The sequence below is a fragment of the Lissotriton vulgaris genome, chromosome 9, assembly GCF_964263255.1.
Source record: "Lissotriton vulgaris chromosome 9, aLisVul1.2, whole genome shotgun sequence".
NCBI lineage: Eukaryota > Metazoa > Chordata > Amphibia > Caudata > Salamandridae > Lissotriton > Lissotriton vulgaris.
Window position 1 is genome coordinate 1,240,724,512 of NC_141697.1, and position 19,946 is coordinate 1,240,744,457.

Sequence of the window (19,946 nt, forward strand, 5' to 3'; positions counted from 1 at the left end):
AGGTATACATCTGTGTGTGGGAAAATAGGATATACATCTGTGTGTGGGAAAATAGGATAAACATCTGTGTGTGGGGAAATTAGCTTATACATCTGTGTGTGGTAAAATAGGATATACATCTGTATGTGGGAAAATAGGATATACATCTGTATGTGGGAAAATAGGATAAACATCTGTGTGTGGGGAAATTAGCATATACATCTGCGTTTGGGAAAATAGGATATACATCTGTATGTGGGAAAATAGGATATACATCTGTGTGTGGGGAAATTAGCTTATACATCTGCGTGTGGGAAAATAGGTTATCCATCCATGTGTGGGAAAATAGGATATACATCAGTGTGTGGGAAAATAGGATATACATCTGTATGTGGGAAAATAGGATATACATCTGTGCGTGCGAAAATAGATTCTACATCTGTGTGTGGGAAAATAGGTTATACAGCTGTGCGTGGGAAAATAGGTTATACATCTGTGTGTGGGAAATTAGCTTATACATCTGTGTGTGGGAAAAATAGAATATACATCTGCGTGTGGGAAAAATAGTATATACATCTGTGTGTGGGAAAATAGGATATACATCTGCGTGTGGGGAAATTAGCTTATACATCTGTTTGTGGGAAAATAGGATATACATCTGTGTGTGGAAAAATAGGATATACATCTGTTTGTGGGAAAATAGGACATACATCTGTTTGTGGGAAAATAGGATATACATCTGTGTGTGGGAAAATAGGTTATACATGTGAGTGTGGGAAATTAGCTTATACATCTGTTTGTGGGAAAATAGGACATACATCTGTGTGTGGGAAAATAGGTTATACATCTGTGTGTGGGAAATTAGCTTATACATCTGTGTGTGGAAAAATAGGATATACATCTGTGTGTGAGAAAATTGGTTATACCTCTGTGTGTGGGAAAATAGGTTATACATGTGAGTGTGGGAAATTAGCTTATACATCTGTGTGTGGGAAAATAGGATATACATCTGCGTGTGGGAAAAATAGTATATACATCTGTGTGTGGGAAATTAGCTTATACATCTGTTTGTGGGAAAATAGGATATACATCTGTGTGTGGAAAAATAGGATATACATCTGTGTGTGGGAAAATAGGATATACATCTGCGTGTGGGGAAATTAGCTTATACATCTGTTTGTGGAAAAATAGGATATACATCTGTGTGTGGGAAAATTGGTTATACATGTGAGTGTGGGAAATTAGCTTATACATCTGTGTGTGGGAAAATAGGACATACATCTGTGTGTGGGAAAATAGGATATACATCTGTGTGTGGAAAAATTGGTTATACATGTGAGTGTGGGAAATTAGCTTATACATCTGTGTGTGGAAAAATAGGATATACATCTGTTTGTGGGAAAATAGGACATACATCTGTTTGTGGGAAAATAGGATATACATCTGTGTGTGGGAAAATAGGTTATACATGTGAGTGTGGGAAATTAGCTTATACATCTGTTTGTGGGAAAATAGGACATACATCTGTGTGTGGGAAAATAGGTTATACATCTGTGTGTGGGAAATTAGCTTATACATCTGTGTGTGGGAAAATAGGATATACATATATGTGTGGGAATATAGGTATACATCTGTGTGTGGGAAAATAGGATATACATCTGTGTGTGGGAAAATAGGATATACATCTGTGTGTGGGAAAATAGGTTATACATCTGTGTGTGGGAAATTAGCTTATACATCTGTGTGTGGGAAAATAGGATATACATATATGTGTGGGAATATAGGTATACATCTGTGTGTGGGAAAATAGGATATACATCTGTGTGTGGGAAAATAGGATATACATCTGTGTGTGGGAAAATAGGATATACATCTGCGTGTGGGGAAATTAGCTTATACATCTGTTTGTGGGAAAATAGGACATACATCTGTGTGTGGGAAAATAGGTTATACATCTGTGTGTGGGAAATTAGCTTATACATCTGTGTGTGGGAAAATAGGATATACATATATGTGTGGGAATATAGGTATACATCTGTGTGTGGGAAAATAGGATATACATCTGTGTGTGGGAAAATAGGATATACATCTGTGTGTGGGAAAATAGGTTATACATCTGTGTGTGGGAAATTAGCTTATACATCTGTGTGTGGGAAAATAGGATATACATATATGTGTGGGAATATAGGTATACATCTGTGTGTGGGAAAATAGGATATACATCTGTGTGTGGGAAAATAGGATATACATCTGTGTGTGGGAAAATAGGTTATACATCTGTGTGTGGGAAATTAGCTTATACATCTGTGTGTGGGAAAATAGGATATACATATATGTGTGGGAATATAGGTATACATCTGTAAAATAGGATATACATCTGTGTGTGGGAAAATAGGTTATACATCTGTGTGTGGGAAATTAGCTTATTCATCTGTGTGTGGGAAAATAGGATATACATATATGTGTGGGAATATAGGTATACATCTGTGTGTGGGAAAATAGGATATACATCTGTGTGTGGGAAAATAGGATATACATCTGTGTGTGGGAAAATAGGATATACATCTGTGTGTGGGAAAATAGGATATACATCTGCGTGTGGGGAAATTAGCTTATACATCTGTTTGTGGGAAAATAGGATATACATCTGTGTGTGGAAAAATAGGATATACATCTGTTTGTGGGAAAATAGGACATACATCTGTTTGTGGGAAAATAGGATATACATCTGTGTGTGGGAAAATAGGTTATACATGTGAGTGTGGGAAATTAGCTTATACATCTGTTTGTGGGAAAATAGGACATACATCTGTGTGTGGGAAAATAGGTTATACATCTGTGTGTGGGAAATTAGCTTATACATCTGTGTGTGGGAAAATAGGATATACATATATGTGTGGGAATATAGGTATACATCTGTGTGTGGGAAAATAGGATATACATCTGTGTGTGGGAAAATAGGATATACATCTGTGTGTGGGGAAATTAGCTTATACATCTGTGTGTGGTAAAATAGGATATACATCTGTATGTGGGAAAATAGGATATACATCTGTATGTGGGAAAATAGGATAAACATCTGTGTGTGGGGAAATTAGCATATACATCTGCGTGTGGGAAAATAGGATATACATCTGTATGTGGGAAAATAGGATATACATCTGTGTGTGGGGAAATTAGCTTATACATCTGCGTGTGGGAAAATAGGTTATCCATCCATGTGTGGGAAAATAGGATATACATCAGTGTGTGGGAAAATAGGATATACATCTGTATGTGGGAAAATAGGATATACATCTGTGCGTGCGAAAATAGATTCTACATCTGTGTGTGGGAAAATAGGTTATACAGCTGTGCGTGGGAAAATAGGTTATACATCTGTGTGTGGGAAATTAGCTTATACATCTGTGTGTGGGAAAAATAGAATATACATCTGCGTGTGGGAAAAATAGTATATACATCTGTGTGTGGGAAAATAGGATATACATCTGCGTGTGGGGAAATTAGCTTATACATCTGTTTGTGGGAAAATAGGACATACATCTGTGCGTGGGAAAATAGGTTATACATCTGTGTGTGGGAAATTAGCTTATACATCTGTGTGTGGGAAAATAGGATATACATATATGTGTGGGAATATAGGTATACATCTGTGTGTGGGAAAATAGGATATACATCTGTGTGTGGGAAAATAGGATATACATCTGTGTGTGGGAAAATAGGTTATACATCTGTGTGTGGGAAATTAGCTTATACATCTGTGTGTGGGAGAATAGGATATACATATATGTGTGGGAATATAGGTATACATCTGTGTGTGGGAAAATAGGATATACATCTGTGTGTGGGAAAATAGGATATACATCTGTGTGTGGGAAAATAGGATATACATCTGCGTGTGGGGAAATTAGCTTATACATCTGTTTGTGGGAAAATAGGACATACATCTGTGTGTGGGAAAATAGGTTATACATCTGTGTGTGGGAAATAAGCTTATACATCTGTGTGTGGGAAAATAGGATATACATATATGTGTGGGAATATAGGTATACATCTGTAAAATAGGATATACATCTGTGTGTGGGAAAATAGGTTATACATCTGTGTGTGGGAAATTAGCTTATACATCTGTGTGTGGGAAAATAGGATATACATATATGTGTGGGAATATAGGTATACATCTGTGTGTGGGAAAATAGGATATACATCTGTGTGTGGGAAAATAGGATATACATCTGTGTGTGGGAAAATAGGATATACATCTGCGTGTGGGGAAATTAGCTTATACATCTGTTTGTGGGAAAATAGGATATACATCTGTGTGTGGAAAAATAGGATATACATCTGTTTGTGGGAAAATAGGACATACATCTGTTTGTGGGAAAATAGGATATACATCTGTGTGTGGGAAAATAGGTTATACATGTGAGTGTGGGAAATTAGCTTATACATCTGTTTGTGGGAAAATAGGGCATACATCTGCGTGTGGGAAAATAGGTTATACATCTGTGTGTGGGAAATTAGCTTATACATCTGTGTGTGGGAAAATAGGATATACATATATGTGTGGGAATATAGGTATACATCTGTGTGTGGGAAAATAGGATATACATCTGTGTGTGGGAAAATAGGATATACATCTGTGTGTGGGGAAATTAGCTTATACATCTGTGTGTGGTAAAATAGGATATACATCTGTATGTGGGAAAATAGGATATACATCTGTATGTGGGAAAATAGGATAAACATCTGTGTGTGGGGAAATTAGCATATACATCTGCGTTTGGGAAAATAGGATATACATCTGTATGTGGGAAAATAGGATATACATCTGTGTGTGGGGAAATTAGCTTATACATCTGCGTGTGGGAAAATAGGTTATCCATCCATGTGTGGGAAAATAGGATATACATCAGTGTGTGGGAAAATAGGATATACATCTGTATGTGGGAAAATAGGATATACATCTGTGCGTGCGAAAATAGATTCTACATCTGTGTGTGGGAAAATAGGTTATACAGCTGTGCGTGGGAAAATAGGTTATACATCTGTGTGTGGGAAATTAGCTTATACATCTGTGTGTGGGAAAAATAGAATATACATCTGCGTGTGGGAAAAATAGTATATACATCTGTGTGTGGGAAAATAGGATATACATCTGCGTGTGGGGAAATTAGCTTATACATCTGTTTGTGGGAAAATAGGATATACATCTGTGTGTGGAAAAATAGGATATACATCTGTTTGTGGGAAAATAGGACATACATCTGTTTGTGGGAAAATAGGATATACATCTGTGTGTGGGAAAATAGGTTATACATGTGAGTGTGGGAAATTAGCTTATACATCTGTTTGTGGGAAAATAGGACATACATCTGTGTGTGGGAAAATAGGTTATACATCTGTGTGTGGGAAATTAGCTTATACATCTGTGTGTGGAAAAATAGGATATACATCTGTGTGTGAGAAAATTGGTTATACCTCTGTGTGTGGGAAAATAGGTTATACATGTGAGTGTGGGAAATTAGCTTATACATCTGTGTGTGGGAAAATAGGATATACATCTGCGTGTGGGAAAAATAGTATATACATCTGTGTGTGGGAAATTAGCTTATACATCTGTTTGTGGGAAAATAGGATATACATCTGTGTGTGGAAAAATAGGATATACATCTGTGTGTGGGAAAATAGGATATACATCTGCGTGTGGGGAAATTAGCTTATACATCTGTTTGTGGAAAAATAGGATATACATCTGTGTGTGGGAAAATTGGTTATACATGTGAGTGTGGGAAATTAGCTTATACATCTGTGTGTGGGAAAATAGGACATACATCTGTGTGTGGGAAAATAGGATATACATCTGTGTGTGGAAAAATTGGTTATACATGTGAGTGTGGGAAATTAGCTTATACATCTGTGTGTGGAAAAATAGGATATACATCTGTTTGTGGGAAAATAGGACATACATCTGTTTGTGGGAAAATAGGATATACATCTGTGTGTGGGAAAATAGGTTATACATGTGAGTGTGGGAAATTAGCTTATACATCTGTTTGTGGGAAAATAGGACATACATCTGTGTGTGGGAAAATAGGTTATACATCTGTGTGTGGGAAATTAGCTTATACATCTGTGTGTGGGAAAATAGGATATACATATATGTGTGGGAATATAGGTATACATCTGTGTGTGGGAAAATAGGATATACATCTGTGTGTGGGAAAATAGGATATACATCTGTGTGTGGGAAAATAGGTTATACATCTGTGTGTGGGAAATTAGCTTATACATCTGTGTGTGGGAAAATAGGATATACATATATGTGTGGGAATATAGGTATACATCTGTGTGTGGGAAAATAGGATATACATCTGTGTGTGGGAAAATAGGATATACATCTGTGTGTGGGAAAATAGGATATACATCTGCGTGTGGGGAAATTAGCTTATACATCTGTTTGTGGGAAAATAGGACATACATCTGTGTGTGGGAAAATAGGTTATACATCTGTGTGTGGGAAATTAGCTTATACATCTGTGTGTGGGAAAATAGGATATACATATATGTGTGGGAATATAGGTATACATCTGTGTGTGGGAAAATAGGATATACATCTGTGTGTGGGAAAATAGGATATACATCTGTGTGTGGGAAAATAGGTTATACATCTGTGTGTGGGAAATTAGCTTATACATCTGTGTGTGGGAAAATAGGATATACATATATGTGTGGGAATATAGGTATACATCTGTGTGTGGGAAAATAGGATATACATCTGTGTGTGGGAAAATAGGATATACATCTGTGTGTGGGAAAATAGGTTATACATCTGTGTGTGGGAAATTAGCTTATACATCTGTGTGTGGGAAAATAGGATATACATATATGTGTGGGAATATAGGTATACATCTGTAAAATAGGATATACATCTGTGTGTGGGAAAATAGGTTATACATCTGTGTGTGGGAAATTAGCTTATTCATCTGTGTGTGGGAAAATAGGATATACATATATGTGTGGGAATATAGGTATACATCTGTGTGTGGGAAAATAGGATATACATCTGTGTGTGGGAAAATAGGATATACATCTGTGTGTGGGAAAATAGGATATACATCTGTGTGTGGGAAAATAGGATATACATCTGCGTGTGGGGAAATTAGCTTATACATCTGTTTGTGGGAAAATAGGATATACATCTGTGTGTGGAAAAATAGGATATACATCTGTTTGTGGGAAAATAGGACATACATCTGTTTGTGGGAAAATAGGATATACATCTGTGTGTGGGAAAATAGGTTATACATGTGAGTGTGGGAAATTAGCTTATACATCTGTTTGTGGGAAAATAGGACATACATCTGTGTGTGGGAAAATAGGTTATACATCTGTGTGTGGGAAATTAGCTTATACATCTGTGTGTGGGAAAATAGGATATACATATATGTGTGGGAATATAGGTATACATCTGTGTGTGGGAAAATAGGATATACATCTGTGTGTGGGAAAATAGGATATACATCTGTGTGTGGGGAAATTAGCTTATACATCTGTGTGTGGTAAAATAGGATATACATCTGTATGTGGGAAAATAGGATATACATCTGTATGTGGGAAAATAGGATAAACATCTGTGTGTGGGGAAATTAGCATATACATCTGCGTGTGGGAAAATAGGATATACATCTGTATGTGGGAAAATAGGATATACATCTGTGTGTGGGGAAATTAGCTTATACATCTGCGTGTGGGAAAATAGGTTATCCATCCATGTGTGGGAAAATAGGATATACATCAGTGTGTGGGAAAATAGGATATACATCTGTATGTGGGAAAATAGGATATACATCTGTGCGTGCGAAAATAGATTCTACATCTGTGTGTGGGAAAATAGGTTATACAGCTGTGCGTGGGAAAATAGGTTATACATCTGTGTGTGGGAAATTAGCTTATACATCTGTGTGTGGGAAAAATAGAATATACATCTGCGTGTGGGAAAAATAGTATATACATCTGTGTGTGGGAAAATAGGATATACATCTGCGTGTGGGGAAATTAGCTTATACATCTGTTTGTGGGAAAATAGGATATACATCTGTGTGTGGAAAAATAGGATATACATCTGTTTGTGGGAAAATAGGACATACATCTGTTTGTGGGAAAATAGGATATACATCTGTGTGTGGGAAAATAGGTTATACATGTGAGTGTGGGAAATTAGCTTATACATCTGTTTGTGGGAAAATAGGACATACATCTGTGTGTGGGAAAATAGGTTATACATCTGTGTGTGGGAAATTAGCTTATACATCTGTGTGTGGGAAAATAGGATATACATATATGTGTGGGAATATAGGTATACATCTGTGTGTGGGAAAATAGGATATACATCTGTGTGTGGGAAAATAGGATATACATCTGTGTGTGGGAAAATAGGTTATACATCTGTGTGTGGGAAATTAGCTTATACATCTGTGTGTGGGAAAATAGGATATACATATATGTGTGGGAATATAGGTATACATCTGTGTGTGGGAAAATAGGATATACATCTGTGTGTGGGAAAATAGGATATACATCTGTGTGTGGGAAAATAGGATATACATCTGCGTGTGGGGAAATTAGCTTATACATCTGTTTGTGGGAAAATAGGATATACATCTGTGTGTGGAAAAATAGGATATACATCTGTTTGTGGGAAAATAGGACATACATCTGTTTGTGGGAAAATAGGATATACATCTGTGTGTGGGAAAATAGGTTATACATGTGAGTGTGGGAAATTAGCTTATACATCTGTTTGTGGGAAAATAGGACATACATCTGTGTGTGGGAAAATAGGTTATACATCTGTGTGTGGGAAATTAGCTTATACATCTGTGTGTGGGAAAATAGGATATACATATATGTGTGGGAATATAGGTATACATCTGTGTGTGGGAAAATAGGATATACATCTGTGTGTGGGAAAATAGGATATACATCTGTGTGTGGGGAAATTAGCTTATACATCTGTGTGTGGTAAAATAGGATATACATCTGTATGTGGGAAAATAGGATATACATCTGTATGTGGGAAAATAGGATAAACATCTGTGTGTGGGGAAATTAGCATATACATCTGCGTGTGGGAAAATAGGATATACATCTGTATGTGGGAAAATAGGATATACATCTGTGTGTGGGGAAATTAGCTTATACATCTGTGTGTGGGAAAATAGGTTATCCATCCATGTGTGGGGAAAATAGGATATACATCAGTGTGTGGGAAAATAGGATATACATCTGTATGTGGGAAAATAGGATATACATCTGTGCGTGCGAAAATAGATTCTACATCTGTGTGTGGGAAAATAGGTTATACAGCTGTGCGTGGGAAAATAGGTTATACATCTGTGTGTGGGAAATTAGCTTATACATCTGTGTGTGGGAAAATAGGACATACATCTGTGTGTGGGAAATTAGCTTGTACATGTGTATGTGGGAAAATAGGTTATAAATCTGTGTGTGGGGAAATAGCTTATACATCTGTGTGTGGGAAAGTAGGATATACATCTGTGTCTGGGAAAATAGGTTATACATCTGTGTGTGGGGAAATAAGTTATACATATGTGTGTGGGAACAGTGATTTACCCATCTTGTTTTGAAACAGTGCGGTTTACACCTATGTGTGATAAAGCATTAGTGTGTTGGGAAACCGAGTTATCCATCTGTGTGTGCGGACAGTGAGTTATCTATCTGTGTGTGCAGAAAGTGAGTTATCCACCTGTGTGTGTGGAAAGTGAGTTATTCACCTTTGTGTATTGAAAGTGAGTTATCCACCTGTGTGTGAGGAAAGTGAGTTATCCACAAGTGTGTGCGGAAAGTGAGTTATTCACCAGTGTGTGTGAAAAGTGAGTTATCCACCTGTGTGTGCAGAAAGTGAGTTATCCACCTGTGTTTATCGAAAGTGAGTTATCCATCTGTGTGTGTGAAATGTTAGTTATCCACCAGTGTGTATGGAAAGTGAGTTATCCACTTGTGTGTGCGGAAAGTGAGTTATCCACCTGTGTGTGTGGAAAGTGAGTTATCCACCTGTGTGTGTGAAAAGTGACTTTATAATATATATGTGTTGGGAAAGTGAACTATGTGCTTGTCTGTGAGAATGGTAAGTTTAACACCCGGGCACGCAACAGTAAGTCATACTTCTGGGCATAGAAAATGAGTTACACACTTGTGCATGTAAACAATAAGTTATTCACCTGTGCATGAAAAAAAGATTTATAGACCTGTGCGTGGAAAACGTGGAACAAATGCCTGTGTGTGGAAGTAGTTAGCTGCACCTGTGTGTGGAAAAGGTGAGTTAAACGCCTGTGCATAGAACAGTGAGTTAAACGCCTGTGCATAGAACAGCGTGTTATACTTCTTACCGCAGATTCCTCATCTTTTGAATCCCCCCTGCCCCCGTGACAGACTGATTCGGGAAAACATCAGGCTGTTGCCCCTGCATGCCTTCTCGTGTTAATAAATCCTCACTGGTGCCAGTGATGGATGTATTAATAAATGCACACAGGAGACCCGTTAAAGGGTCCTTATAAAACCTACCAAGCACTGGTGTGGTCTCTGACCAGTCTTAGCCAGCCTGCCACCAGCAGACATGTTTCTGACCTCATGGGGTGAGAGCCAGCGCTCGCAGAGGCCAGGAACAAAGCCTGCTCTCGGCGGAGGTGCTTCACACATTCTCCAGGCCAGGAAGGCCTTTCAGGGCGAGAAGCTTCAAAGGCGATGCCATCTTTGAAATGTGACCCAGGCATCTCCTGATATTGGAGGATGACAATCCCCGTCCGGCTCCACATTTGTGGGGAGGACTGTCGGACATTTTGTTAAATTAGGTGGTGTGCCCACATTCAGCCAGCACCACCCCTAAGGTGGGGCATGTGATGTGGGCTCGAATTTTCCAATTCTTCCATCTTGGGATTGCAGGAATTAACCTATAAGGGCTAGGGTATTGCCCCTTCCCACAGGAAGTGGTCACTCAGAGGGTGTAGACACCCTAAACGTATTTAGCAATTTGGCTACTACCTATATCCCCCTTTAACTCCCCTAAATTTTGTATATCAGTGGCATCCCTGGACCTTGAAACTTGGTTCTGACAGACCTAAGAAGAGCAATGGACAAAGAGGAGCTACTGACTTGAGGTGTGACAACTTGATGCAGAAATTGGCACCAAACCCCTACTGGCTGCTTCCAGGACTCAGCCATCATGGCCTGCTGTCTTCACCTGCAACTGGGAAGACTCCAAGAACCCCGTAGCATCTCCAGCCTTTCCTGCAGCCTGCAGGCACCGAACTGCAAAGTCCGGTTTACCGAGTTTAAAGTCCGGTTTACCGATTTGCTGCTCCACGGTGGCTCCAACTCAGCACCCAAGCAAGAAGAGGTGGACGTGCTCTGGAGGGTCTGATCTGTCCCCCACCAAGTGAGAGGATTATGGAGCTATGCCCATACCTGGAGTACCAGCCTCCCTACACCAAAGACCGAGCAGAAAGAGTCCAATCCGGACTCCAACGACATAGGACTCAGACAACTGTGGAGGGACTTCGAGACCCATGAGACCTCCGTGTGCAGCCCAGTTGTCCCGGAATTGCCTCTGCAACCTGCTTGCCCCTCACAGCGAGGACTATCTTGATGCATGGTGCTTGGCTGTCCTATGTGCTCAGCACCCAGCCCGCCCAGACAGGGTACCATTATCCAGCTGTGCTCCCATGGTCCTGAGGACCTTACGACCTGCTCTCTCGAGTGGCACCTCCCGGACTTACCTGTAAGTCTCTTAGTGCAGTGTGTTTCCACATGGCCCCCTTCTTCATAGCGCCCCTGCTACCAATGACCTGAGCACCCTGCTCCCAACCAAATCCGGGACGCTATCGATCTTCCCAGGGCTGGACTGGCCGTAGCGGGCACCGGGCATTTACCTGGTGGGCTGCCAGGGTGGGGGCTGGTTTTGGGCCCATGAGGGGCCGTTTTTGCAGCATAGCTGCAAAATCGACCCCTGTAACAAAATCGTCCGAATCCGGCCCCAGCAAATAGCTCAGCAGCACCCCCAACGCCCCGGGGGGCAGGCCGAGCACTTTGCCAGGGCCGGTTTTGGTTCCCAGTCCGGCCCTGGATCTTCCGCTGCTGGAACATTGGACCTGGCCTTGCTACTTACCTAAATCCAGAAGGTGAACCTCGAGATCCCGCTGTGTCAATCAACCAATCAGGGGTCTGTAAAGTGTGGCTACTCACCGTGAGGGTCTCAAGGTGCTGAAGTGGGGTGGGGGCTGCTGATCAATCTGGGCATAGAGGTTCAGTCAAAGTGCCAGGTCTTCAGGTCCTTCTTGAACTGAGTCAACGTGTTTCAGGTCTTGGTGGCAAGGTAGGAGAAGGATCTTCCTCCGGTTTTGGTCATGGGGATCCGTGGCACAGAGGCCAGGGCAAGAAAACAAGGCAGAGTCAAAGGTGTGATAGGGTCAGCGATCAATCAATCCATTTGTAAAGCGCACAACTCACCCGTGAGGGTCTCAAGGCGCTGGGGGGGAGGGGGGCGTGCTGCTACTGCTCGAACAGCTAGGTCTTGAGGAGTCTCCTGAAGGCTAGCAGGACCTGGGTCTGTCGTAGGTGGATGGGGAGGGTGTTCCAGGTTTTAGCGGCAAGGTGGGAGAAGGATCTGCCGCTGGCAGTCGCTCGACTTATGCAGGGGATGGTTGCGAGGTTGAGGTCAGCGGAGCGAACCTGGCAGTTCGGGGTGTAGAAGGTGAGATGCTCGTTGAGGTATGCTGGTCCGGCGTTGTGGAGGGCCTTGTGAGCGTGGGTGAGGAGCTTGAAGGTGATACTCTTGTTGACGGGGAGCCAGTGTAGGTCTTTCAGATGGGCTGTGATGTGGCTGTGGGGGGGATGTCGAGGATGAGCCATGCAGAGGCGTTCTGTATGCGTTGTAGTTGTTTCTGGAGTTTGGCTGATGTTCCCGCGTAGAGGGCGTTGCCGTAGTCCAGTCTGCTGGTGATGAGGGCCTGGGTGACTGTCCTTCTGGTACCGGTGGGGATCCATCTGTAGATCTTGCGGAGCATGGGCAGGGTGTTGAAGTAGGAGGAGGAGACGGCGTTCACTTGCTGGGTTATTGACAAAGCGGAGTCCAGGATGATTCCCAGGTTGCGTGCGTGGTTAGTGGGCGTCGGTGCAGCTCCCAGTTCTGCCGACCACCATGAGTCGTCCCAGGCGGAGGGGGTGGATCCAATGATGAGGACCTCCATCTTGTCCGAGTTCAGTTTCAGGTGACTGATCCTCATCCATTCGGCGATGGCCTTCATTCCTTCTTGGAGGTTGGTTTTGGCGGTGGCAGGGTGTTTGGTGACGGAGAGGATCAGCTGGGTGTCATCGGCATTTGAGAAGATGTTGAGGTTGTGCGATCTGGCGATATTGGCGAGCGGTGCCATGTAGAGGTTGAAGAGTGTTGGGCTGAGGGACGATCCTTGGGATACGCCATAGATGATCTTGGTGTCTTTAGAGTGGAATGGTGGGAGGTGGAGACTCTGGGTTCTGCTGGTGAGGAAGGAGGTGGTCCAGTCCAGTGCTTTGTCGCGGATCCCTCTGTGTGCAGAGGGTGTGGTGGCAGAAGGTGCCGAAGGCGGCTGATAGGTCCAGGAGGATGAGGGCCGTGGTTTCTTCGTTGTCCATCATGGCCCTGATGTCTTCGGTTGCGGTGATGAGGGCTGTTTCGATGCTGTGGTTGCTGTGGAATCCGGATTGGGACGGGTCCAGGATGTTCTCTTCGAGGAAGGATGTCAGTTGTCTGTTGATGATCTTCTCGATGATTTTCACCGGGAATGGGAGGCGGGAGATGGGCCGGAAGTTCTTGAGGTCCCTGCGGTCAGCTTTGGGTGAGGGTTTATGATCCCATCCGCAGTTAGATTCTGAATGGTCCCTTCCAGCCTTCCATCTCTGCTTGTTGTAGACCCCCTGACCTAGACATTTTTCTCTTGCAGTCCAAGTGTGATTGTCGATTTTTTATGAAACCTACTAACAATTCTGGATGTTACCCCGCCACGCCGTGCAAGCCAACGACCTGTGGGAAGAGCGCCCAATGCGAGCCTGGACCAGGCCTGAACTTCAGGTGAGTTCTGGTGACTGGGGCTTGTTGTAGGGTGCAATCCCACTGAAAACACCTTCAGCTCCTCATATGAACATCCTGTCCACTGCTGACTCTACGACTCCCCTGACATGGCCATCCTCTACTGCCGACTCTACTACTCCTCTGACATGACCATCCTCAACTACTGACTCTACTACTCCCCCGACATGACCCTCCCCTCCACTGCTGACTCTACTACTCCCCTGACATGACCCTCACCTCTTCTGCTGACTCTACTACTCCCCAAACAAGACCCTCGCCTCAACTGCTGACTCTACTACTCCCCTGACATGACCCTCCCCTCCGCTGCTGACTCTACTACTCCCCTGACAGGACCATCCTCTACTGCTGACTCTACTACTCCCCTGATATGACCATCCTCCACTGCTGACTCTACTACTCCCCTGGCATGACCCCCCCTTCGCTGCTGACTACTACTCCCCTGACAGGACCATCCTCCACTGCTGACTCTACTACTCCCCTGACATGACCCTCCCCTCCACTGCTGACCCTACTACTCTCCTGACAGGACCATCCTCTACTGCCGACTCTACTACTCCTCTGACAGGACCATCCTCTACTGCTGACTCTACTACTCCCCTGACATGACCCTCCCCTCCACTGCTGACTCTACTACTCTCCTGACAGGACCATCCTCTACTGCCGACTCTACTACTCCCCTGACATGGCCATCCCCCCCTCTGTTGACTCTCCTACTCCCTTGACATGACCATCCTCTACTGCTGACTCTACTACTCCCCTGACATGACCCTCGCCTCAACTGCTGACTCTACTACTCCCCTGACATGACACTCCCTTCCACTGCTGACTCTACTACTCCCCTGACATGATCATCCTCTACTGCTGACTCTACTACTCCCCAGACAAGACCATCACCTCAACTGCTGACTCTACTACTCCCCTGACATGACCCTCCCCTCCGCTGCTGACTCTACTACTCCCCTGACAGGATCATCCTCTACTGCTGACTCTACTACTCCCCTGACATGACCCTTGCCTCTACTGCTGACTCTACTACTCCCCTGACATGACCCTCACCTCAACTGCTGACTTTACTACTCCCCTGACAGGACCCTCCCCTCCGCTGCTGACTCTACTACTCCCCTGACATGACCCTCCCCTACGCTGCTGACTCTACTACTCCCCTGACAGGACCATCCTCTACTGCTGACTCTACTACTCCCCTGACATGACCATCCTCTACTGCTGACTCTACTTCTCCCCTGACATGACCCTCCCCTCCGCTGCTGACTCTACTACTCCCCTGACATGACCATCCTCTACTGCTGACTCTACTACTCCCCTGACATGACCCTACCCACCGCTGCTGACTCTACTACTCCCCTGACATGACCATCCTCTACTGCTGACTCTACTACTCCCCTGACATGACCCTCGCCTCAACTGCTGACTCTACTACTCCCCTGACAAGACCCTCGCCTCTACTGCTGACTCTACTACTCCCCTGACATGACCCTACCCTCCACTGCTGACTCTACTACTCCCCTGACAAGACCCTCGCCTCTACTGCTGACTCTACCACTCCCCAGACAAGACACTCGCCTCTACTGCTGACTCTACTACTCCCCTGACAGGACCCTCCCCTCCGCTGCTGACTCTACTACTCCCCTGACATGACCATCCCCTGCACTGCTGACTCTACTACTCCCCTGATATGACCCTTGCCTCTACTGCTGACTCTACTACTCCCCTGACAGGACCCTCCCCTCCGCTGCTGACTCTACTACTCCCCTGACAAGACCCTCGCCTCTACTACTGACTCTACTACTCCCCTGACATGACCCTACCCTCCACTGCTGACTCTACTACTCCCCTGACAAGACCCTCACCTCTACTGCTGACTCTACCACTCCCCAGACAAGACCCTCGCCTCAACTGCTGACTCTACTACTCCCCTGACATGACCATCCTCTACTGCTGACTCTACTACTCCCCTGACATGACCCTTGCCTCTACTGCTGACTCTACCACTCCCCAGACAAGACCCTCGCCTCAACTGCTGACTCTACTACTCCCCTGACATGACCATCCCCTCCACTGCTGACTCTACTACTCCCCTGATATGACCCTTGCCTCTACTGCTGACTCTACTACTCCCCTGACAGGACCCTCCCCTCCGCTGCTGACTCTACTACTCCCCTGACAAGACCCTTGCCTCTACTGCTGACTCTACTACTCCCCTGACATGACCCTCCCCTCCGCTGCTGACTCTACTACTCCCCTGACATGACCATCCCCTCCGCTGCTGTTTCTACTACTCCCCTGACATGACCCTACCCTCCACTGCTGACTCTACTACTCCCCTGACAAGACCCTCGCCTCTACTGCTGACTCTACCACTCCCCAGACAAGACCCTCGCCTCAACTGCTGACTCTACTACTCCCCTGACATGACCATCCTCTACTGCTGACTCTACTACTCCCCTGACATGACCCTTGCCTCTACTGCTGACTCTACCACTCCCCAGACAAGACCCTCGCCTCAACTGCTGACTCTACTACTCCCCTGACATGACCATCCCCTCCACTGCTGACTCTACTACTCCCCTGATATGACCCTTGCCTCTACTGCTGACTCTACTACTCCCCTGACAGGACCCTCCCCTCCGCTGCTGACTCTACTACTCCCCTGACAAGACCCTCACCTCTACTGCTGACTCTACTACTCCCCAGACAAGACCCTCGCCTCTACTGCTGACTCTACTACTCCCCTGACAAGACCCTTGCCTCTACTGCTGACTCTACTACTCCCCTGACATGACCCTCCCCTCCGCTGCTGACTCTACTACTCCCCTGATATGACCCTTGCCTCTACTGCTGACTCTACTACTCCCCTGACATGACCCTCCCCTCCGCTGCTGACTCTACTACTCCCCTGACATGACCATCCCCTCCGCTGCTGTTTCTACTACTCCCCTGACATGACCCTACCCTCCACTGCTGACTCTACTACTCCCCTGACAAGACCCTCGCCTCTACTGCTGACTCTACTACCCCCCTGACATGACCCTCCCCTCCGCTGCTGACTCTACTACTCCCCTGACATGACCATCCCCTCCGCTGCTGACTCTACTACTCCCCTGACATGACCCTGCCCTCCACTGCTGACTCTACTACTCCCCTGACAAGACCCTCGCCTCTACTGCTGACTCTACTACTCCCCTGACATGACCCTCCCCTCCGCTGCTGACTCTACTACTCCCCTGACATGACCATCCCCTCCGCTGCTGACTCTACTACTTCCCTGACATGACCCTCCCCTCCTCTGCTGACTCTACTACTCCCCTGACATGACCCTCCCCTCCGCTGCTGACTCTACTACTCCCCTGACATGACCCTACCCTCCCCTGCTGACTCTACTACTCCCCTGACATGACCCTCCCCTCCGCTGCTGACTCTATTACTCCCCTGACATGACCCTCCCCTCCGCTGCTGACTACTACTCCCCTGACATGACCCTACCCTCCACTGCTGACTCTACTACTCCCCTGACATGACCCTCCCCTCCGCTGCTGACTCTACTACTCCCCTGACATGACCCTCCCCTCCACTGCTGACTCTACTACTCCCCTGACATGACCCTCCCCTCCGCTGCTGACTCTACTACTCCCCTGACATGACCCTCCCCTCCGCTGCTGACTCTACTACTCCCCTGACATGACCATCCCCTCCACTGCTGACTCTACTACTCCCCTGACATGACCATCCTCTACTGCTGTCTCTACTACTCCCCTGATATGACCCTTGCCTCTACTGCTGACTCTACTACTCCCCTGACAGGACCCTCCCCTCCGCTGCTGACTCTACTACTCCCGTGACAAGACCCTCACCTCTACTGCTGACTCTACTACTCCCCAGACAAGACCCTCGCCTCTACTGCTGACTCTACTACTCCCCTGACAAGACCCTTGCCTCTACTGCTGACTCTACTACTCCCCTGACATGACCCTCCCCTCCGCTGCTGACTCGACTACTCCCCTGATATGACCCTTGCCTCTACTGCTGACTCTACTACTCCCCTGACATGACCCTTCCCTCCGCTGCTGTTTCCACTACTCCCCTGACATGACCCTACCCTCCACTGCTGACTCTACTACTCCCCTGACAAGACCCTCGCCTCTACTGCTGACTCTACTACTCCCCTGACATGACCCTCCCCTCCGCTGCTGACTCTACTACTCCCCTGACATGACCATCCCCTCCGCTGCTGACTCTACTACTCCCCTGACATGACCCTACCCTCCACTGCTGACTCTACTACTCCCCTGACAAGACCCTCGCCTCTACTGCTGACTCTACTACTCCCCTGACATGACCCTCCCCTCCGCTGCTGACTCTACTACTCCCCTGACATGACCATCCCCTCCGCTGCTGACTCTACTACTCCCCTGACATGACCCTCCCCTCCGCTGCTGACTCTACTACTCCCCTGACATGACCCTCCCCTCCGCTGCTGACTCTACTACTCCCCTGACATGACCCTCCCCTCCGCTGCTGACTCTACTACTCCCCTGACATGACCATCCCCTCCGCTGCTGACTCTACTACTCCCCTGACATGACCATCCCCTCCGCTGCTGACTCTACTACTCTCCTGACATGACCCTCACCTCCACTGAGAGAAAGAGGGGCACTTTTAAAACAAAGAGCGACCCCTGGAAGTGTGCCAGGGTCCCACTCGATGCTTCTGAGGTAGAGGAGTCACTTTAACACCCTCCTCTGTGCCCCCGCCACACCCAGGACTGGCACGGTCCCCCCTGGAGAGAGTTTCTTCACTTCCGGTCAGCACATATCTCAATAATGGTCACCCACGGACTCCCATGAGCCCCTTGGGGCACCAGTGGCCCGAGAAAAACCTGAGGTATCTGTACCTCACTCACCTTTCCTACCTCTGACAGGGGGTTGTGTAATTGCCCCCCACACATGTCCCCCAGTCTTCCATGCCCGTGTAACCCCGGTGTCCCACAATTACCCCCACACCCTGTGTATTGTATGTGTTTGGCATGATGCCTCTGTCTGATTTGCACAGTGTTCGAGTATTACTCTGATGTTGCTTCAGATGTGTCTGCCAAGAAGGCGAGATCAGTGACAGCAGGAACTGCTACGGAAGCATCATACGCCAGATCCGGAGTCTGAACACGGTGGGCCAGCTGGCGGGAAAACTCTCCTATGGCCTCAGGATGCTGGGTGAGTCTCCTGGAGTCGGGTCTACCTCACCTGTGCCTACCTCACATGTGTGACTGGGGCTTAGGGAACCCACCCCACCAGTGCCTACCTCACCTCTGTGACTGGGGCTTAGGAAACCCACCCCACCTGTGCCTACCTCACCTCTGTGACTGGGGCTTAGGAAACCCACCTCACGTGTGCCTACCTCACCTGTGTGACTGGGGCTTGGGGCACCCACCTCACCTGTGCCTACCTCACCTGTGTGACTGGGACTTGAGGTGCCTACCTCACCTGTGTCTACCTCACCTGTATGACTGGGGCTTGGGGCACCTACCTCACCTGTGCCTACCTCACCTGTGTGACTGGGGATTGGGGTACCCACCTCTCCTGTGCATACCTCACCTGTGTGAATGGGGCTTAGGAACCCCACCTCAACTGTGCCTACCTCACCTGTGTGACTGCGGCTTTGGGTACCCACCTCACGTGTGACTGGTGCTTAGGAAACTCACCTCACCTGTGCCTACCTCACCTGTGTGACTGGAGCTTAGGAAACCCACCTCACCTGAGCCTACATCACCTGTGTGACTGGGGTGATCATGGTATCCACATCATCT

General features: G+C 46.1%; 1 protein-coding gene across 1 annotated transcript in view; it reads left to right on the forward strand.

Annotated features, from left to right (window-relative positions):
- Positions 1–19,946, forward strand: part of STAB1 (stabilin 1) — a 756,575-nt gene that overhangs the window by 186,599 nt on the left and 550,030 nt on the right. Inside the window, exons 10-11 of the mRNA XM_086939405.1 lie at positions 13,980–14,107; positions 19,226–19,353. Of these exons, the coding sequence (XP_086795531.1) occupies positions 13,980–14,107; positions 19,226–19,353 (256 nt within the window). The remainder of the gene's footprint in view (positions 1–13,979; positions 14,108–19,225; positions 19,354–19,946) is intronic.